The sequence below is a fragment of the Schistocerca cancellata genome, chromosome 1 (genome assembly GCF_023864275.1).
Source record: "Schistocerca cancellata isolate TAMUIC-IGC-003103 chromosome 1, iqSchCanc2.1, whole genome shotgun sequence".
NCBI classification, from domain to species: domain Eukaryota; kingdom Metazoa; phylum Arthropoda; class Insecta; order Orthoptera; family Acrididae; genus Schistocerca; species Schistocerca cancellata.
The window spans coordinates 614,647,890-614,671,261 of record NC_064626.1 but is presented as its reverse complement, the minus strand read 5'-3'; the positions used below and the strand labels follow the sequence as shown (position 1 = coordinate 614,671,261).

The 23,372-nt window shown below is 42.1% G+C and overlaps 1 protein-coding gene across 15 annotated transcripts in view; it reads left to right on the top strand.

The window, feature by feature from the left end:
* LOC126182918 (RNA binding protein fox-1 homolog 3-like) overlaps positions 1-23,372 on the top strand; it is a 402,959-nt gene that overhangs the window by 89,931 nt on the left and 289,656 nt on the right. For 13 of the 15 annotated variants that reach the window (XM_049924893.1, XM_049924903.1, XM_049924902.1 and 10 more), the window contains exon 2: positions 14,773-14,814. The exons of the other annotated variants lie outside the window; for them this stretch is intronic. In XM_049924893.1, coding sequence (XP_049780850.1) covers positions 14,773-14,814 — 42 coding nt within the window. The remainder of the gene's footprint in view (positions 1-14,772; positions 14,815-23,372) is intronic. 15 annotated transcript variants of the gene reach the window in all.

The window sequence follows — 23,372 nt, the reverse complement described above, 5'->3', positions numbered from 1 at the left end:
TCAGAACGTCGTTTGGTTTGAGTATATGTCGTAGCTATCTTACTTGGGGGGCAGTGGCCCTATAGTTCCTTCTACAAGGCCGCGACCTGTTGCTTCTCTTCCTTTATGACATCGGCATCGATGAGGAAAAGGGGACCGTTTTTCTTTCGTAACTCTTCTGGAAGTTCGCATTTCTGAGCTTGAAGGTTATCTCAGTGTTTCTAGTAACTCTTGGCAGCAGTTTCAACAAAATTTCAAATGGTTCTGAGCACTATGGGATTTAACATCTGAGGTCATGAGTCCCCTAGAACGTAGAACTACTTAAACCTAACTAACCTAAGGACATGACACACATCCATGCCCGAGACAGGACTCGAACCTGCGACCGTAACGGTCGCGCGGTTCCAGACTGTAGCGCCTAGAACCACTCGGCCACCCCGGCCGGCAACAAAATTTATACCATTTCATTTTTAGCCCTTCAATCTCCTCCGTGATTTTGGGACTGGGATATTGTAGTACAAGAAACCTATTAAAAAAAATCTTCGACCACAGCCACATTAAAACGAATCTCGGTTCACTGCGGGTAGCTGAACAATGTTTTGTATTTCAGTTTAACGCATGTGTAAAGCAGGGACGTGTAGGAATTACTCTGTCGAAAATCACCAGGAGACGTGTTTCAGGATCCACCACTAATGATACGTCTGCAACTACTCAAGGTGGTTCAAGCTTAAAAGTTCCTTCCTGCTCCAAAATCGCATTCGTACCTGAAGTGCCCATATTAATTGGTGAGTTACAGGAGAGATGACACTGTTTTATGCCATTTAAAGGTGCAGCTATATTCACATTATGTATGAGTGCAGGCCTTAGCGGCCTGAGTCTATTTCAGTAAAGTTCTTTAGGGTAAGTGTGATTACATAGCAAGTAATACTAATTACTGACGTTACTACGGCTGCTATTACAGGCAGTTATCAGCAAGGTGACGAAGTTCCCTATAAATCACGTTCTGTAGTAGTAACTGAATTGTCGGTAGTTTTATCACAGACTACGCAGTCACATAACCTAAAGAATTTTTTTTTTTTTTTTTTTTTTTTTTTGAAACTTTAGATGTAATCCAGTTGAAATTACTGAGTGCCGCTGTGAAAAGCTTGTGTCCGCATATTAAGAGGTTCAAAATTTGAAGCAACGAGGTGTCATTCTGCCGTGAACCAGAGCACGTCGGAATTCTGGAAACATTATCAGATGCGGCAGCCAAGGAGACAAGTAGTGGTAAATAAGCGGTCCATTGCTTTGCCCCTATACATGCTGTCACTTCACTGTTAAGATAGAGCTGGGTCGTGCAAAGAGGAGTTGATGGAAATGTGTGATAAGCTGCGGCTAGTAAAGTGAACAACTCGACCAAGGCGTGTCTCCTTCCGGCCACAAATACGAGATGAGGTCTTCCACATTCGTCAACGTACAGGACACAGTCCGATGACAATTGGTGTCTTGCACCAATGAATGATTAGTGCATGTTTTATAAATATCACTGTACATAACATATTAATCAACTTGTTTCTATTCATTTTCCTGCCAGTCTGCCTGCAGTTTTGGCAAACCATAATTCACGTACACGCACGCGTGAAGTAGTGACCCACAACACAATACCATTACTGTAAACTACATTGCCCAGTGACATTAATGTGACTCTTGTCATAATCCAACCGACTTCTGTAGTGCGAACAGCTGCGAGACCTGGAGGAAGTGTCAGTTAGGTTCTGGAAGGTACCCCCAGGGATGCGGAGCCATGTCGCATCTAGTGTTATGGCCATATACACGAGGTTTGTCCATTAAGGATCCATTGCACGTACAGCTCGATCGAGTTTGTCCTGCGAACTGTGTGATACGTTGCATTGACCTACTGGGAGATAACCGAGGAAAAGCAAATTGCATGTAGGAGTGGACATGCTCACCAAGGATAGATGCCCTCTGAGATTGATCCGTTGTGCCTTGCAGAGTGAAGATATCTCCCAGAGAATGACACGAGAACAGTTCCCAGACCACAATGCTCCCTCCTCCGGCCTGGACCCTTCCGACGAGTGTTGCAGGGTGTTTGCTTTTCAGACGTTTCACGCCATACACGCCAACGGCCATCCGTTCGATGGAGCATGAATTGTGATAGGCCTATATCTGAAAAGGCCACCTGTCACACTCAGTGGAAGTCCAGTTGCAGTATTGGCGTGCAAATTCCAGCCTTCGTCGGCGATGAACAGCGGTCAGCATGGATGCATGAACCAGGAGCCTGCTGCAAGGGCCCATACGCAGCATCGGTCGTTGAGATGCTGTTGGTAGCCCCTTAGTTGATGTGGGCGGTCAGTTGTGCAACAAGTGCAAGTCTGTTCGCCCGTACACATCTTCGCAGCAGCCGTTCACCCTTGTGATTTACGGCGCGTGGTTCACCACAGTGCCTCGGTGCCGGGTTTGGATGCCGCCATTTTGCCATGCACTGTATATTTAACCACGGCGGTACGCTTACAGTTAACAAATTTAGTCGTTTCGTAAATGCTTCTACCCTTGGCCCGAAAGCCAGTGATCATTAAGACTTTCTGGACGTCAGATAAATCGCTCCAAAACCATATTACGACATCGACTGCACTGTTTCCCGCGTCCTCCCGCACGCTTTATTAAATCCTTCACTGCTTAGTGCTGGCACCTTCCGTCTGTGAGTGTTGACAGCACATCGACGTCGACCATTAGTGGTGGTCACATTATTGTTGCTGTACCGTGTAGTTCTGGCGGAGGAAAGGTTTCAGCATTGCAGCTAGGGAGCTCCTCGTGCTAAGCTTCGAGAATAGTGGGGAAGAAAAATTAGCTTGCGCTGATGAATCAGAATGATAATAGGTAAACAGGTGGTTTCGCCAAGGTAAGCGTGAGGTATGCCTTAGGCGAATGCAGGGAAAAAACCATTGACTGGTCCTATGGTCTGAGCACGAAAGAGCAGACATAAGACACAATCGTAATTTGTCTTCGCTGAAGTACACAGTCACCGGCTTCGTTATGAAACCTGTACGTGCATTTTTTCAGCTACAACTATTTTACGTCAGCAGACAAAGAACGCGTGATGTCGATGCAGGTGTAGCGTTAAAAGTGTGAACATTGTTGTGCTATGGGAAAGTTTTTCGAAGCATTAACGCAACGTGTAGGATAAAGGCTAGTAATACATCAGTACCGCCCAGTATGGGGTACCTAGTTATTGTTACTGTTGACACCTGACGTCGAATGGCAATATCTGAACTTGATCTATATGCGCCATTACACCATCTGAAGCAGTTTGTGAGCTGTAGTTCGTTGTCGCTGCATGCATTTATTTCTGCCATCTGAAAATTTTTTGTAGTGTTACGGAAATCAGGCTGAACCGTTGTTGGAGTCGGTGTTTTTGACTTCATAAGAGCTATATTTACTTCGTTTTCGTGGTAAGCACATGTTCGTTCAGTCTTTATTCACTTTTCGTGCGTCTGTATGGCATGGGGTTATGAAGCGAGCTTACTATGGGGTAGCTAGTGATACGTAATATTGGGTACCCCATATTTGGAGGAGCTTGTTTAGAAATTTATTTCTATGGTCGAATACGTTCTTTATAATTTCTGAAATTAAAAAGGTATATTTTTTTTCTTATTAGATGGTTTCAGTAAAGAAAAGAAAAGCTTAAGATGAAGGTAAAATGACCGGAGCTGTGGAAACCGTTTTAAGGAAAGAAATAGGCTAGTTAAAAGCAGCCAGACATTTCTTAGTATCACAGACAACGTTAGAAAGGTGTGTAAAGCAAAGGTGAGAATCTGACAACGGAGATGTTACTATAAAGTTCCGAAGAAAGCCTATACTTCCACCGGATCTTGAATCCGACTTGGTAAGGCATTGTCTGTTAATGGAGGAATGAACTTTTGGGGTAACCAGGACTGATTTAAGACGATTGGCTTACTACGGAGCCTTGGTAAATAATATCCCAAATCAGTTCAGCGAAGAAACCGAAAAGAATGACACAGGGAATTTCAATGGTTCGTGTGAAATCCTTCCTTGAGATCGTGAATACATGTTTCAGTATATTGGAATCGGAAATGCAGAAAATTAATTTGTCCTGTTCGGGTATATAATTGCGATGAAACAGGGATCAGTGTAATGCAACACACACACACTGAAGTGATTGCTTTAAAAGTATAAAGATCAGTGGCGTCATTGCTATCTGAAGTGTGTGGCTGCCTTACTATTCTTGTAGCTTGTAAGACTGCTTCTGTGTGTGTGTGTGTGTGTGTGTGTGTGTGTGTGTGTGTGTGTGTGTGTATGGTGTTGTTGTTAGCATACACGCAGAAACATGCAAGTAGAGCTAATGCAACTCCTCCTGGGTCGATCCATGCCTGTCATATTTCAGAGTGGATACAGGCAGATCTTTTCACACAGTGGTTCAGAAATTTTATCGCAATGGTAAAACCGACAAAATCGGACCCTGTCGTCCTCATACTTGGCGGATATTACTCCCACACTAGAAATATGGATGTCATTGACCTGGGTAGGGAACATGAGGTTTCAATTTTGCCTTCTATCCCACGGCTTTCACAAGATGCAACCCCTAGACCTGGGATTAATGAAACCGCTCAAGACTTTCGACGGCCAGGAAATTGAGTTATGGTTAAAAAATAATTTTCCTCGCACAGCTACAGTACGACAGGTGGGAAAATTATTTGGCAATGGATGTCTCCGCGCTGCGGCTGTTGAAACGGCAGTTAACGGTTTTAGAAAACGAAGAATCTATCAGAAGCCATGACTTTGCTGTATTCTCTGGAAATAAGAAGCGCCAAGATCAACAGTCGCCTGTCAATGGACTTCAAACAACTGATGATAGGCCTACAGCTTCAACATGGGATATTGTGAGTGCTGCAGACGTGTTTTTCCTGTCATCCAGTTCTAATGCCACTGCTTATGACTTGGCAGGTTATTCTGAATATAACACTGTCTTAGAGATCACAAATTTATTCGTCAGGTTGGCAGAAGATTCTGAATTTCCTTCTCTGTCAGAGGACGATGATTGGAGAAATAAAAGCGTAGATGAAGCTGATGCTGGAAGAGTGGATCCGTTGTCAAAAATGCCTGATGTGAGCTCACATAAACTGTGCAGGTAATCCGAAAAAGAATTTCGTGTGCTTGAAGTGCAAATAACTGAATAAGAAACCCTGTGTGATGATTTTAGTTGTTTTCCATTTAGTTACTTGACTGAAAGTAAGAAAATAATTTTCGCTTAAGTGTTTTCTTTTTGTGGCTGAAGAACTTACTGGCAGTGCATTTTCTGTTCATGGAAACTGTTAAACAATTTCTATTAAAGTTATTTTATTGTCATATTTCTAACTAAAAATTGTAAGAAAAGATGTTACCTCGAAATAGAAGCCACCCCCATCCCCCCTAAGGAACCGTTTCGAGATTTTCTAAAAATAAAACGCAACAGAATGATTTTACATTCAACAGCCTAAAAACCAAATGAACCTAATCTTAGAATCCCATATTTTAATATAAGTGTAAAAGCGGTGTTTAATTCGTAATGGTGTTCGCGGTATGAGACAAAATCAAAATCTATTCCATATTAGGACACTTTACTCTACAAATTTATATTAGAGAACCATCTTAAACCTGAATAATTAATCGCAATGGGAGAAATTAACTGTTACTACATGTACGAGTGATTGTCAGTTTCTGTAGTAATCTTAAACAGGATTAAAAGTTAGTTTGCGTGGCCATCATCCACAGCAACCACTGAAATATTCGTTTTGTAAATAAATATCTCCGTTTCTGTTTCTGCAGTATATTTTATTTGTTCCAGACGCACTTCGCCTTTCACGTACAGCTATTAAAGCTCTTGATTGGCATCTGCGTTTGCTCTCGTGTGGTCACACGCCGGAGGTCGAACTATAACTGCACTTACGAAACGCAAACACATTGTCAAGTTACGAACTTTTTTCTTCACAGTTTTCATGTTGTTTGCGCTAATTGCTGTGAAGCACTATTATTCTTCTGTCACTAGTTGTACATATTTTACCGAAAACATATTTTACCAAAAACTGGTGTGTGTTCACTTCGTCTTTTGATATCTTGTTTGTTTACATAGATGTTTTCAACCAAACGAAGTACACACACACACACACACACACACACACACACACACACACACACACACACACACACACACACCATTACCCAGCCCAGCCAAAAACTCGAATAGCTGTAGGCAATCACTTACACATATGAAAAACGAAACACGAACTGTTCTGTTGTCTACAAATGACGCATATCAAAATAAAACGGTATGTTTCTAGATTCCACCGACGTTGCCTTAAACTAAAAGGCGTAATGCGTCTGGTACAATTATTGACAAAACAAATAACACAGAATTCAACGCTGGTTGGAAATCTGAAATGTTTCGAGGCACACGAAGATGGAGGAGCAAGTAGCAGCGGTGCTCCAAGAGAAGACCCTCACTGAAGCAGACGGCGATACGAGAGACAAATAAGCCATAAAGCCTCTGTTCTAAATCGTCTGAAGGAAACCTCGCATTGCCGTGTTTTTCGTTTTAACTAGACTGGCTGAGCTCTGACAGATCAAAATTCGCCTTAGGAAACTTGTGTTCCCTCCTCTGGGCTATGCTTTACTTGGTTAGCCAATGATCTCCGGTCTCTCATTCGCCTCTGAAAAAAAGTTGTTCCTCACTATTCCTGTTTTTCTCCTAAACCACTGCGGGAGCTTTCCATAGTCACTGCCATGCTCCTCTGTCTCCCTGGAAAAGCTTAGAAGATATTATGTCTGTAGGTCTTAATCCTTAAACAATGTTTTCTGTAAGAGCTACGCATTCAGTGGCGTCTCATAATTTCAACGAACTAGCTTGGGGCTCTCTTTCCACCTGCACGATACCAATCTCCACCATCCATCCCACAAGTCGTCTTTCCACGTTCAGCTGACAATGGCACCTTTCGCTAAAAATTCTTCCTCACTACACTCACGTGCGCGAACGGTCGCTACGGTATGTCCAAACTTCGTCCATCTGCAAGGCCGCGCTGTGGGATGTCATAAAAGAGCCGGTGAGCACGGCCGTGGCAATGGTAGCCTCTTCTCGTTAACCTTCCAAGAAGAGCTCAACAGGGTTCCTGACTGCTTCGGCGTTAAAATCAATTCGTGATTTTACTATCTCAGAGCTCACTTTGAAGATTTGTCTTGTGAAGTCATGAACAGTTTGCCATCAAAATCCACAACGGGTGTGACGTATTGACTTCAGTAGTTCTTTTCTGTATTAACCGGTTTCACGATAGTACGTACGTACTTCCGCCATTGTTCTGTTTTCCAGTTTTCCACCCGACCCTCGAATTACAGTCGTCAGATTTGTATTCCAACAGGTTGCCATTATTAAATATTCTCAGTGTATTGAATACCAATCTGCCTTAGTTGTCTGATTTTTTAATAAGGAAATACACGCATTGTAATTACTTGCGTTTATCACATTACATTTTACCGACCCCTTCTAACCAAGGTGTATTATTACTCATGCACTAATTCTGCTTTTGTGTAAATCGCACTAGGAGCTATTGAACTTCTGTGATCCAAGGTTGGGATCCAGGGAGCTAGTATACATAATAGCACAACTCGAAGATAGCTGAATCGATCGTCGAAATTATGTGCGTAAATGGATACAACTAGGGCGAACACCTTGGAAGTACACGATTTGTTTATATTTTAAAAGTGAGTGAGTGCAGATAACATTACTCTGGTAACAATTTCAAGCGTACGTTAATATGCTGCACATCTGAATAGTAAACTAGTTCATGCTTGCTGTCCATTGTGCAAATTGTAAGTGGTGAATGGCGAATCAGCTGGGCTCCTGCAGTTGTTTACCAGATGCCGTTCCCGCAGACGTGGTTTTTTTCCGGGCGTGCAGGCGGCGTCAGGGCGCTCGATTAGGAGGGCAGCGGTGCGCGCCGCCGGCTCCGCCACGCCGCTTTGTTTCTCCTGTTATGCGTTTCCGCTGGCTTTGCGTGTCAGCTGCTGCCCCACCCACGCGAAAGTGTTCACGGTTGACAGATTTCTGTGATGGTCACTGTCTCCTCTGGTCTTCACTACAACAGCGACAGATCTGGTAGCGGACTGCCCGCTAACCTGCCATTTTGTCACGCTCTTTGCACGTCCACCAGGCGATCGCAGACTCTGACTTGAAATGTCAAGGAACTAAACCAGACGCACCATGTGGGAAAAAATCCGTCGGCACTGCGGTGTAGTACGCAGTAATTCACAGTATTCAAATTCTCTTCATACTACACACTAAGAGTTGCTTGTGTATAGCGTAAGACTTTTATCACAACAGTAAAGAAGAAAAAAAATTTATAAGAAAAAGAAAGTTTATATATTTGTGTTGTCAGTGATACACAATGAAGAATGAATCAGATTCGTCGAAACTTCACTGTAAACGTAACAAATGAGTATGTAATTCGTAAAAGTGGTATCAATGTAACTGGCTAAAAAATGGTTCAAATGGCTCTGAGCACTATGGGACTCAACTGCTGAGGTCATTAGTCCCCTAGAACTTAGAACTAGGTAAACCTAACTAACCTAAGGACGTCACAAACATCCATGCCCGAGGCAGGATTCGAACTTGCGACCGTAGCGGTCTTGCGGTTCCAGACTGCAGCGCCTTTAACCGCACGGCAACTTCGGCCGGCTAACTGGCTAAATAGTTTGGTAGTTAGAGCCATATAAATTAAAAAAAAAATACTGTCGACGCACCAAGTTACCAGGTCAATGAGAGTGGCAGTGTGTTGTGGTCTGGTTTGAGGCAACTCTCCACGATAGTTCATCATGTGCAGCCATATTTGCATCGCTACCGAAACCTACATCCATTTGCACCTGAGTACTGCATTGTTATAAGCCTTGGTCTTCGTTGACTATTTTTTACCTCCCCGCCCTTCTCCAACTTCTTCCATTACTAAATTGACGATTGCCTGATGATGCCTCAAGAAGTGCCCTATCCACCGATAACTTCTTTTAATCAAATTTTGCCGTACATTTATTTTGTCTCCAGTTCGATTCAATTTACCTTCTGATTGTCCACACTAACCTTAAACGACGTCCTGTAGTACCCTGTTTCGAGAGCGTCTTTTATTTCTATCTCAAACGTATATCGTCCACCTTTCACTTCCGTTCAAGGCTGCACTCCAAACACACTTCTAGAAAAGACTACCCAGCATTTAAATTTGTGTGTGAAGTTACCAAACTGCCGGGCTGCATTTTATTCTGACCACCGTCAGATATTTGACTGCCCAAATAGCAGAACACTCGTACTACTTGTAGTGTCTCATTTTCTAATCAAATTCCCTCAGCATCGCCTGATTTGGTTTGACTGCTTTCCACTACCCTTAATGTTAGCTTTGTACGTCTTATAACCTCTTTTTCAATACACTATGCACTCCGTTCGACTGCTTGTTAAAGTTCTTCCCTATCTCGAACGGAATTACGTCGTTTGCAAATCTCAGACATTTTATTCTTTTGCCTCAGCTTCAATTCCCTCCCCAGTTGTCCCTTTGGTTTTCTTTCTTGCTTGTACAGTGTACAGATCGAATATTACCAGTTACTGCTTCCTTTTTATATCCTTCGATTCATAATTGTGCTCTGATTTCTGTACAGGGTATAAATAAGCTTTCGTTCCCTGTATTTTATCCCATCTATTTCCAGAAATTAAAGAACTGTATTCCAGTCAACATTGTAAAAAGCTTCCTCTAAAACTACTAGTACAATAAACGCATGTTTCGCTTTTTTCCTACCTACCTTCTAAGATGCGTTCTTAGGCCTAGTATTCTTTGCATGTTTCTACATTTCTGCCTTACGCAAATTGATTGATTGATTGATTTATTTATTTATTGTTCCGTGGGACCAAATTAAGGAGAAGTCTCCATGGTCATGGAACGAGTCAATACATGAAATTATAACACGATATTAGAAACAGATAAAATGAAATACAAAAAAATATATTCAGGTGACAAGTCGTAAGTTTAAATGAAGAAAATCAACAATGTAACACTGGAATTTGCTTAATTTTTTAGCTCTTCCAGGAGCTCCTCGACAGAATAGGAGGAGTGAGCCATGAGGAAACTCTTCAGTTTAGACTTAACAGAGTTTGGGCTACTGCTAAGATTTTTGAGTTCTTGTGGTAGCTTATTGAAAATGGATGCAGCAGAATACTGCACTCCTTTCTGCACAAGAGTCAAGGAAGTACATTCCACATGCAGATTTGGTTTCTGCCTAGTATTAACTGAGTGAAAGCTGCTAACTCTTGGGAATAGGCTAATATTGCTAACAACAAACGACATTAAAGAAAATATATACTGTGAGGGCAATGTCAGAATTCCCAGACTATTGAATAGGGGTCGACAAGAGGTTCTCGAACTTACACCACATATAGCTCGAACAGCCAGCTTTTGAGCCAAAAATACCCTTTTTGAATCAGAAGAATTACCACAAAAAATAATACCATACGACATAAGCGTATGAAAATATGCGAAGTAGACTACTTTTTGTGTTGAAGTGTCACTTATTTCAGATACTGTTCTAATGGTAAATAAAGCAGCATTTAGCTTCTGAACAAGATGCAGGACATGGGCTTTCCACAACAGCTTACTATCTATCCGAACGCCAAGGAACTTGAACTATTCCGTCTAGCTTATAATATGCCTATTCTGTGTGATCAAAATATCGGTTCTTGTTGAATTGTGAGTTAGAAAGTGTAAAAACTGAGTCTTACTGTGATTTAGCATCAAATTATTTTCCACAAGCCACGAACTTATTTCATGAACTACATTATTTGTTACTGTTTCAATATTACACACAAGATCCTTCACTATCAAGCTGGTGTCATCAGCAAACAGAAATATTTTTGAATCACCTGTAATACTAGAAGGTATATCATTTATATAAATAAGAAACAGCAGTGGCCCCAGCACCGACCCTTGGGGAACGCCCCACTTAAGTGCCCCATTGGGACTGAACATAACTACCACTCTCAATATTGCGGAGAATTACCCTCTGCTTTCTGTTCTTAAAGTAAGAGGCGAACCAATTGTAAGCTACTCCCCTTACTCCGTAATGGTCCAACTTCTGCAGTAATATTTTGTGGTCAACACAGTCAAAAGCCTTCGTTAAATCAAAGACACCTAGCGTTCGGAAACTTCTATTTAATCCGTCCAAAACCTCACAGAGAAAAGAGAATATAGCATTTTCAGTTGTTAAACCATTTCTAAAACCAAACTGAACATTTGACAGCAAATTATGTGAATTTAAATGCTCCAGTAACCTTGTAGTATATACAACCTACTCGATAACTTTAGCAAACACCGATGGCATAGAAATAGGTCAAAAATTGTCAACATCATCAGTGTCTTTCAGAAAGTGATTATTAAATACTGTACATATATGCGACTTATCAGTAACACGGGCATTCCCACTACGCACTGATTCTATATCCTCAACCTGTCTCTGCAGACCAGCCACTTCCTTTACGACTGACCATATGGTTTTAATTTTATCCTGAGACTTAGCTATTCTGTCTGCATACCACATACTTTTTGCCTTGCTAATAACATTTTTAAGCACCTTACAATACTATTAGATTTTGACTGTTTCTAACGTTTTGATATAATTGCCACTTTGTTCTACAAGATATTCTTATCCTCCTAGTCAGCCACCGAGGCTGCCTGTTTGTGCTAGTACCCTGTTTTAAACGTTCTAACGGAAAGCAACTTTCAAAGAGCATGAGAAAAGTCTTAAGAAAAGCATTATATTTATCATCTACGGTATCAGCGCTATAAACATCTTGCCACTCTTGTTCCTTGATAAGGTTTACAAAGGTCTCTACAGCAACTGGATCAGCTTTCCTACACAGTTGATAACTATATTTAACATGTGTTGCAGCACAAAAATCTTTTAGGGTTAAAATTTGTGCATCATGATCTGAAAGGCCATTCACCTTTTTGCTAACAGAATGCCCTTCTAGTAATGAGGAATGAACAAAAATGTTGTCTGTGGTTGTTCTACTGTTCCCTTGCACTCTCGTTGGAAAGAATACGGATCTTTCCATAAGCCAGCCTGTTGCAGGCATTCTGTTCTTTTGTTAAGATTCACTTTTGTCAGCACCTACCTTCTTTAGAATTATGAAAGTCTTCTTGAAATGTCTCGTACATCTAGCAGGCCGGGTGGAATGGTTTTATCATGATTGATACTACCAAAGATCTAAAAAATTCCTATTGAATATTGGCCACTCCAGGTGCGTTGTTTCAGTTTGGAGCTTTCACAAATCAGCATCTACACCTTGGCCCTCTTCAGTTGACGAGCTGCTCATTACTTTATAGTAAGTGGAAACGGAGAATCAAATCACTTGTCTGATAAAAGGAGGTGGTGTGTTTCTCTAAGGCAACATATCTAACATGTAAGTAATATTAAAACCCAGTCTATCATAGTTATAAAACCATGGCATAAGTAAATAAAGTAGAAGAAAGACTTACGCTATTAAACTTACTTTAAAAATCTGCTGTCATCATACACGAGAAAAACAAATCAGTGCCCGTTCTGTGCTCTTTCCAAATCATTACACTTAAAATAAAAACTGTCACTGAATAATCACTGGGTTTAGTGTAAAGAAAACTTTAATTGTTGTTACTGTGTTTTGGGTTTGATTATAACCGATTATACTCGTAATTTTGGCGAAAATCGTTCTTAAACGGTAGGATGGGAAAAATTTGAAATGTCGACCTGAGGTCCACTTCCAGCGTAGGCCATATCTTATTCCTCACTCAATACCGATTATCTCTACTGGTTTGTTTAGATGCGCTATCCACTAACAGTGCTACATACTTTGGGCACTTGTCAATAGCTCGCGTGTTAATTTATTGGATATGGAAATTTGTTTATAATTCCTGTGACAACTTGCTATTTTGTTCAGAAACAATGCAGAATGTTTCTGTTTCATTCATTTTCTTGGAAACTGTACTGTCGAAATTTCATTTTTTCTTCGGCATTGTGTGAAATCAAAAATTTCTAGTTAGGGCTGCAGTTGCCACCCGTACTTACTGCGAAGAATAAAGTACGTGAAAATACACCGATAATATGACTTTTCTAGCAATCATTTTACGTATAACGCATCGTATTGTACGTGTAACGCATCGGCTGAGTGACTGAACCATAAACTGAGTCCCCTTTTTTGAACGCAGCCTAACATCAGTCGTGAATGTTGTCAATGTCAAAAGTTTCAATGGAGAAAAAGTGAGAACCCGTTAATTTTGTATTCCTTGCAACTATTAAGTGACGCATTTGAGTCCCGTAATCTGTATGAAGTAAGTAATCATATCACTTCGGATCATTTATTTCATGAAAAGTTAGTCGCCTGTCTGTGTGAAGTACTGCTCGTTACATGTTGACGCTAGTCACAATTTCCTGTCCTTACGAGACAGACGACTGCAGCCAATCCCAGCGATCTAAAAGTTGTAAAACGGTTGAAGCGCGGCAAAGCTTGGAGTTTGTGTTTCAATTTTTGGGTGAGGTGGACTGAGTGCAGTAGATTATTAGATTTTATAGCTTTATGTAATAGTGAATCATTAATAACGTCAACTTCAGTAAACTGATTTCTCCCTGTACACTAACAAAACGAAAGATATCTGCATTTTATACAAATTGAAATTATTTATATATCGTAACTTAAATATACCCTGCAAAGAAGCTGTTTAGCAGTGGCAATTATTTGTTAGATATTTCTAAAAGCACTACTTAATTAAGCAAAATAAATAATACCTCACTGGTACATTCTACTTTTTCCCCGTCTGTAACAAATAGTATACTTCATTTGGAAGAAAAGTGGCTATCGTAGCTAAAGCTGCCGCACGTCCGTGTTTCCCCAGATTTTTCCTAATTTTGAGGGCGCGGTGGGAGTGAACTCAGACTTGCTTTGTCTGATGAAATTAGATTGTAGAAATAAATAAATTCGATGAATCCTACTTAGCATCACTAAATAAGGAAGCACACATAGACTGTCTCCTTTTGTTCCATACATTTTTATTGAGAACAATGTGAAGCCGCCGACAATCGACGATTGCGTCTACCGCGCCGCGCCTCCCGCCACACAGTGGCGCGCTGGCAATCCAAATGAGCAAGCGTACGTTTCACTCCGCCGTGTCTGTGCCACAAACATAGCCCGAAACTTCAGTACGCCGACATAAGTTTGTATCATTTACGTTCTTCAAGATTGTTACAGTCGTCATGGTTTCATTTGTTTCTGTTGTCTATTCCTTTTCATTGTGCGCGTGCTAATAATCAAGCGTCCGGAAAAATAATCTGACTTGACCCAAATGTCAGATTTTCGAAACCTTTGCCCAGGGTCGGCACTCTTTTGGCAAGCCTGAAAGTGGCTCTCCTCAAATATCATTAACAGAAGAAGAGCTTGTGCAACTGCTTTTATCTTGATGCAATGGATTTGATCTTTACTTTATTCACTGTACAATTGTTGCTAGCTATCCCTGTTTCAGACGAGTTTTTTTATAAGTAATTAAATTGTAAGTAATTAGGTAGTAGGTAATTAGATAAACTGTTGTATTACGTGCCCTAACTTATTTTTGTGTTACCGTGTTACTTGTGGTTCTGCCTTGCTCTATAAACCACAATAAAAATTTCCTTGCTACAGCATTTGTAACTGTCATAACGTTTTTGTATGTCTCGCTGCTTGATGCATACTTACTTGTCTTCTGTTCACAGGTGAGTATCCGGCCTGTGGTTCCATCCGGTGACGTCGCTACAGTAAGTGAAACGTATATTTGGGACTGCTTTGCAAACTACTAGGCGATATATTCACTTCCCTCTTGCACACGCAGTAATGTCTTTGCCTGCTTAGAAAGCACTAACCAAACTTCTCCGGAGTTCATACACCTCGCAAGATTAGAACCTTTCACAAAATTCTTCTTTCGGCGCCAACAGAAACGAGAATGAGATGAAGAGAGAAGGGAATTACAAAGCTAAAACGTCCTTGCATTTCCCTACGCGGGAGAAAAATTTAATATGCTCCTCAGGACACTAATGATGATTAGAGTAGAACATTAAATTCACTTCGAAGTAACTGTTTGGTGCTGATTGTTAAATACCGTATTCTTCAAGTCGAGGTAACTGCTGCCCTGAGGGGTTACAGTCTATAAATGGTTTCATCGTAAACGGTTTGCACATCTGTGTTACAAATGCAAACGATGTTAGATCATGCGTGGAATGTGAATGATGTTCGTCTTCAGATATGTCTGCAATTTAGTGTAAATTTTGGATTGCTAATAAAATGATTCACTCTAAAAATGCGAGAACGGATTGTCGAATTTGTTTCGGCCTAGCGGCTCTCTTCGATAGTTCGGCCAGATTTAGCCGTAAAAATATATTTTAGAAGATATCGAAAGAAAGAAGAACGTTGACTGATGTTATAGTTTAAATTTTTTACCAGTAATATTATCCTTATATTTCGGTAAAATTAAGATTACATAAGCGTTTTTTCGCCTAGGCAACGCGTAAGATTAAATCTAAGTTGTAACAAAATCAAAATACCAATAATATAACGGTTCAGGCTAACACACGTTTATCCTCCATAGACAATTACCGCTTGGGTTACTTGCCAAATGTTGATAATGCCAAATGTTGATAATGCACTTCCTTTAGTAGGAAACCCCAAATGGAACAACCACATTTATGCCCAAGAAGTGTGGGAATACGTCAGTGAAAGACGGTGGAAACATTCTGGTGTTGTATTGCGTTGTCGCGTCATATGTTTAACTTTTGAAAAACGAGTGTTCCGCTTTTGTGACACCACGATTCGTCGTTTCAGGAACTTGAACTGAAGCACGCGCATGGTGGTCGTTGTCAACCACACACTCTTATCAATATCGTGATGCAGCGCCTTTTTTCCCTTACAATTAATCATGTAAAGCAGTTTCTTGTTGTTGTTGCTGCTGGATTTTATCAGACCTTTAGGTCTTCGTTTTTTAAATAGGATTGATTTTGTAAGTGGATATAGTGGTAAACTATTTCTTCCTCTAGTAAATCTCAGCGTTGTGTGTAAACTGCGTGCGTTGTGTAGTGGTTAGTATTGCTGGCTACTGACAAGGAGATTCTGTTTCCTAGCGTGGAAAGATGCTTAATGTCGTGAAGCAATTCTGTAACAGCAGTGCATAAGAAACAAGGATGTTGTGTCTTCTAGGTGGTGCTACTGAAAATTCTGTTGGAAGTAGTCAATTATTGACTAGTTACTGGCGATGGTAAGCTTTGTTTGTCATAGTAAACATGTAATCCTGCTGGATGAGGCCAAGTAGCACGTGATGTTGGCGCCTGACCTAACTCGTTTTCTCAAACTGAGGTGGTGTTGCCGTGTAGTATACCCCTGAGCGTAATTAGTGTGCCCCAGTGCAGTCTTTCAGGGGCTACAGTTCATTTGAATGCTAGCAGAAATTGAATAGACGAGGGCAATAACACCACTCTGATTGAATTCTATGGCTATGCTCAGCAGCGTGTCGTCATAAAAAAACGATTTTCACAATGAAGCTAGAAGAGTGTTTCTTTAAATTTCATAAACCTTGTAGTAGGAATAGTGCATACAGCCTCTCATGTAGCATGTATAGGAAAACAGCTGCTGATACCGATTTCTCTTCAGACTCGAATCACCTAAATTCTTAAATCGATGGGAACCTTGAGGTGTCGTGAAGGTGATAAAGCTTTTTTTGACTTTGTTCTGACTATATACCACGCTTATGATGATCAGTGCTAGGTTCTGCTTTCAGCCCAGGTTGGAATACGGCATCTCTCTTAATTTCAGCAGAAACACGCAGTTATTAATTCCTTTCTTCAACTGTTGTATCAGTGTTTTCATTTCTACATAATACAAGGGAAAAATTTAAAGCAACAGCACTGTAACAAGACCTGTGTATTAGATAAGCTTTGTAGTTCTTACTGTGGTATTTAAAGTCGCTGTCATTACGGCCAAACTTTCAGGAAACATTCCTCACACACAAATAAAGAAAAGATGTTATGTGGACATGTGTCCGGAACGCTTAATTTCCATGTTAGAGCTCATTTTAGTTTCGTCAGTATGGAGCACGTTATCATGATTTCATACGGGATACTCTACCTGTGCTGCTAGAACATGTGCCTTTACAAGTACGACACAACATGTGGTTCATGCACGATGGAGCTCCTGCACATTTCAGTCGAAGTGTTCGTACGCTTCTCAACAACAGATTCGGTGACCGATGGATTGGTAGAGGCGGACCAATTCCATGGCATCAACGCTCTCCTGACCTCAACCCTCTTGACTTTCATTTATGGGGGCATTTGAAAGCTCTTGTCTATGCAACCCCGGTACAAAATGTAGAGACACTTCGTGCTCGTATTGTGGACGGGTGTGATACAATACGCCATTCTCCAGGGCTGCATCAGTGCATCAGGGATTCCATGCGACGGAGGGTGGATGAATGTATCCTCGCTAACGGAGGACATTTTGAACATTTCCTGTAACAAAGTGTTTGAAGTCACGCTGGTACGTTCTGTTGCTGTGTGTTTCCATTCCATGATTAATATGATTTGAAGAGAAGTAATAAAATGAGCTCTAACATGGAAAGTAAGCGTTTCCGGACACATGTCCACATAACATATTTTCTTCCTTTGTGTGTGAGGAATGTTTCCTGAAAGTTTGGCCGTACCTTTTTGTAACACCCTGTATATATATATATATATATATATATATAGAAACAAGTAAAATTTTCTAGTATTAATTGGGTGATCTATAGTCAGTCTGATGCCTTCCGATAATGCTGCGTTCATACATTACTGCCGTGTTGGTAGGGAACGACATCTCACATAAATTGGTATGCGTCACAAGGGAAGCATACACGCAGCCGATCAGATTTTGTTCCTCTCACGCATGATTGCAGTATACACTTGATGTAAAAAAACGTTGTTCTATTACGATGATCTTCTCATGCAGGGCAAGGTAGCAGGCTAAAAGTCTGATCATATTGCGTTGCGACTTTCTCGTGTGTGTGTGTGTGTGTGTGTGTGTGTGTGTGTGTGTGTGTGTGTGTGTGTGTGTGTGTGTGTAATTTTCTGATAAATTCTCATACAATTTTTCATTCGCCGTTGAAGATTCTGATGCTGGCTCAATTAAAAAAAAACACAGTAATCTTCTGTTTACAGTGACTGTTAACGAACGATTGTTGTGAGCGGTTGTGACCTGTTGAGTACCAAACTGTATCACTTCCAAAATCACAATGAAACGGTCTACCAAAGGAAGGGAGACAACGTCGGCTTGTCGCGAATAGGGAAGCAGCTACTTCTTATTATCAAAAGCAGTATAAATACAGTTTTAACTATTGTTTGATTTGTAGGTCGCTCAAACATGGTGTTCACCAGTGCCGTATATGAATTTTAGCCCGATACGACTCGACGGATATGCGCATGATTCATCCGCCAGTAAATGCTCATTACATCGCAATCCCTTACTGTACATCGAATATACTTCGGCCGGCTCAAATGTGCCACTCCAATTATCATTGTTATTACTCGTTCGGTGCATAAGTTCTTAGTAATTTTGTTTTGCATTTTGGTATTCCTGTTTCTCTGGGTTTACTTATAGATTGTCATTTTTTATTTGTGGTTCACCGCTGCTGTTTGAATTTACGCATTGTCTTTTTTATTCGGTGATAGTGAGTGGAACTGTGGACGCTAGAAAATGGAGTGCCAACTGGGAAATTCGGAACATTTCAGACATTTTTCTGTTTGAGTTCAGTAGCAGGGTGAGAGCAGCGGGGGCAGCCAGGAATATTTGCGCCGTACATGGGGATAATGCCATTGGACAGAGCATGGCAAGAATATTGTTCTCGTTTTGAGGAGGCTCGTTGTGATCTTAGTGCCTCGCCACGATCAGGAAGACTTTGGGGGTTTGATGAAGATCGTTTAAACGCAATAACCCACAATGATCGAGGTCAGTGTACTGCAGAACACGCAGATATGGTGAACTGTGATCATTCGATCGTGCAACGTTTGCATTCAGTGGAAAAGGTTCAAAAATGGGATGTATGGATACCACATGCTGTAAGTTGTAAGTCAAAATCACAAAAATGAGCGGGAGTGATATGAACACGTCTACTTGCTCGTCATCAATTAGTCCCTTGAACACCACCGACCATTCCTGTCCTGTATCGTGACTGGTGACGAGAAGCGGTGTCTTTATGCTAACATTAGGAAAAAGAAACCAACGATTGAGCCCAAACAAAACAGCAGCTTCCCGTACAAAGACTTGCGCGCATCCACAAAAGGTGTTGTTTCGCACATGGCGGAACGGCGACGGTCCAGTGTACAACGATTTGCTTCCTCGAAGTGTATCCATCGCTGCTGACATTTATTGTCAACAACTGAGACGTCTTGCGGCCGCAGTCCAAGAACAGTGACCAGGAAGATTGCATGAAGTGAAGTGATGCTAGTTCAGTATAAGGCACGGTCACATTCTGATAGACTGACAAAAGCACTATACAGAAAGTTCGTTTGGGAAGTCACTTTGCACCCGCCTTATACATCATATCTTGCGCCGTGAGATTTTCACATTTTCCTCTATCTATCGAATAACCATCAAGTACCTTAGTTTCCGAATGAAAGTTAACTTCGAAGACGACTCGACGAGTTCTTCGTCTGAAAACACGTGATTTCTGCATCGTAGACTCGAAAAGTAACCCCAGAGTTTGCGGACTTGTAAATAGTGAAGGTTAATATAATATCGATGACTAAAAGTCTCTCTTATGAGTATCTGTTGTGTTTATTAACTTACGGATAAACACAAAGAACTTAAGAACCAACTTGATACTACTGTTGATTTACGGAGAAACGTGGTGTGTTGCAGTGGTAAAAGTATTTCTTGGTGGGAGATCAGTATGAAAAGACGAAAACTCAAATGCAGTATATGAAGACGTCTGGTGTGCCACCTCAGCCGGTTGCATTAACGTCGCTGTTCGGCGGCTAGCGTTTTCATATAGTTACATTCAACCGGATAGTAAAACTCTGGATCTTGATTTTTCGAGAACGCTTGAGAAGAGTAATTTGTTGCTCCTCAGTATGGAGTAAAAGCGTGCGGAAGATGAGCAGTATGGTTACCCGTTGGATGTGTCCCTCCCTTCTGTGTGAGTTAACTTCGTTGCCGGGAGCGCCTGGGGCTGGAAGACTGCAAGGGGATCTGGTAAGGCAAGGCAGAGCGCCGTGGGCCGCGCCGCTCCGCGCGGTGTCGGCGGCGCCTAATTTTAGCCGCTTACAGGAATAGCGGGCGGCCCGCTCTGCTCTGCTGTGCTGTGCAGCGCCGTCCCCCCGCTGCGCTTCCCGTGGCGCCTCCCTCTGGCAACGCGTCTTCCGTCACGTCTCTCATTTATTCACTCCAGGTGCCGTGCACTGCCGCACCGCGCCCAGGGGAAGGCTTTCGCCGTATTGGGCGTGTCTGTCCAGGGAAGTGGCGTGAATTGATGAATCGTGTGCGCCCACTGAGAAACAGCAGTTATCGTATTAACAGAATTTTAAAACGAGAGCAGCACATACGTACAAGTGGAGTAATGTGTGGTACTGTCTGGATACAATATTATTGAGGCTTTAACTGGTGTCCTTGAATTACTTCAGGCAAATACTGGGATGCCCACTCTACAAGGCCACGACCGGTTTCCTTCGACATACGACATAATTAGCACTCGGGTTGCAGAGTTCTGTTTCTCAGATATAAGCGTAATTTTTCTTTATTAATCGTATGCCAAGTGGATGAAGCTGGGTCAGTAAAACGTGCCTCGTTTAAACAAGTGTGATGAAACTACAAACTATGAAGGATTTTTCACCTCATTGGCATTGTTCATATTCTGCTGTCTTAGCGATGCTCGAAAAGTTTTATTCTGGAACAGGTTAATATTAACAACCACATTGTTCTGGCACAGGGCTTCCCAACCTTTTCAGCTGGCGGACCCTTCTACAGTCGAAAATCCATGGCGGACCCCTAGTCAGTCAAGAGCACAGTAACTTTAAATTTCAGAGCGAAACCTATGGGAACTGAAAGCTTCTTAATGCAAGTGCCATGTTCCCAATGACCCCCCCCCCCCCCCCCCCCCCGAAGTATCAATAGTCTTTGGAGCTTCTTGTGATTGTTCTTCCTTTGGTCGTCCTCCCTCCTCATTCATTTCAAGTGGAAACTTCCCTTGTTGTGAAGGCGATGGAGAAGCCGCACCCATCTTCAATGATCCCGACTTCAGCCACGGACCCATGTTAGAAGTAATAAACTGGTTAAAAATCGACTTATGAAATAGGTAGTGCACTGACAAAGCAAGTCTAACATTTAACGATGCCTGGGGCCGCATACGTACCAGCGAGCTCTGTGATGGTCGACGAAGCTCACTCCGCGCATGCGTAAAAGGTTTCAGCGCATCTAGCGCCGTGAGCCGGGGCACAAACGACCCCCGTATTGTTGCGAAACAGTCGATCAGAGAAGCCGCATTCTCCGCCACTAAACTGTTTATACGTTCTCAGTTAGGAACCGCAAAGGCTGCTTGGGGATACGACCTGAAGTAAACATGTGATGAATTTGATTTTCACATTTTTATTCAATAATTTTACTCATTATTTTACACGATTTGGTGAAAGGTGGCCGCGGACCCCCTAGAAAGAGCCGTTAACAAGTCTAAAAGTAGTTATAAAACAGAGTACAGTCATAAACATTATGCACATAAGTATTTAGGCTTACTACGTATTAGTAACACCTACCCGCTAGTATAGCGGAGAGAGCTAACGCACACGCTTAAGGGACACGGAACCTGCCACGTGGATTAACGGCAAGTGCTGGTGCACTGGCTAAACTGACTGAATTTTAGACGGTTTCTTCACATCTAGCTAGGTAAATACTGGGCTGTTACCCGCGTCCCGGTCAGGTACGTACACACTGCACATACTCAGTTAACGTTCTCACACTTAACTACGAGCTCTACACCAGCCGCAGATATTCAGTGCACATAGATTTTTCCCGAGTGTGACTGGTGGCCTCGGGAAGGGCAGCCATCCCATCAGATGCCACTAACACTGTCGATCCGATGTACAAGGTGATTCACAAGAAATTGTACACACTTCATGGTTGGTAACATACGGATCAAAATACGAGTGAAATATTAAATAAAGTTTCATCTGAAACTGCTTTCTTTCAAATTCAAATGGCTCTGAGCACTATCGGACTTAACATCTGAGGTCATCAGTTCCCTCGAACTTAGAACTACTTAAACTAACCGAAGGACCTGAAACTTCCTGGCAGATTAAAACTGTGTGCCCGAGCGAGACTCGAACTCGGGACCTTTGCCTTTCGCGGGCAAGTGCTCTACCATCTGAGCTACCGAAGCACGACTCACGCCCGGTACTCACAGCTTTACTTCTGCCAGTATCTCGTCTCCTGCCTTCCAAACATTCTGGTAACCGAAAGACATCACACACATCCATTTCCGAGGCAGGATTCGAACCTGCGACCGTAGCGATCGCGCGGTTCCGGACTGAAGCGCCTAGAACCGCTCGACCACACCGGCCGGCACTGGTTCCTTTCAGTTACGATCCATATAGCATTAGTGCTAGACATTGCATCATGAACCAGTACAGGCTTTTCCGCGTCGTGTTCGCCGCGCATATCAACTGTTACAGCTTTGTTGACGGTGGCTCTGCACTTTCCAGACGGGAGGCAAGATAATATCTCAAAATTCAATAAGCGGACAGGGTGCTTGGCCCACCAAATCTCCGGATACAAACCCGTGGACTTCCAAATTTGCGATCGTCTCAAGGAGCCCCGGTATGGTGTTGCAATGGAGAATGTAGCACAACAACAGTGAATTGAAAATAGCTGTGCAACTGTTAAGAATGGGATGAACGGATAATGCAGCATTCCGAGAGCAGTAAGAAGTTGAGTCTTCGCCTACTTGAATATAATTTTGAACGTGTCCAGAGGTAAACAAACAGTACGTAGTTGAGTTTAATTTCGTGTGTGTGTGTGTGTGTGTGTGTGTGTGTGTGTGTGTGTGTGAAATCTTATGGGACTTAACTGCTAAGGTCATCAGTTCCTAAGCTTACACACTACTTAACCTAAATTATCCTAAGGACACACACACACACACACACACACACACACACACACACACACACACACACCCGAGGGAGGACTCAACCTCCGCCGGGACCAGCCGCACAGTCCGTGACTGCAGCGCCCCAGACCGCTCGGCTAATCCCGCGCGGCTGGAGGTCCCTTCGTGTCTTTGCTTTCTGAAAGGACTTCATTTTGTGTTGAT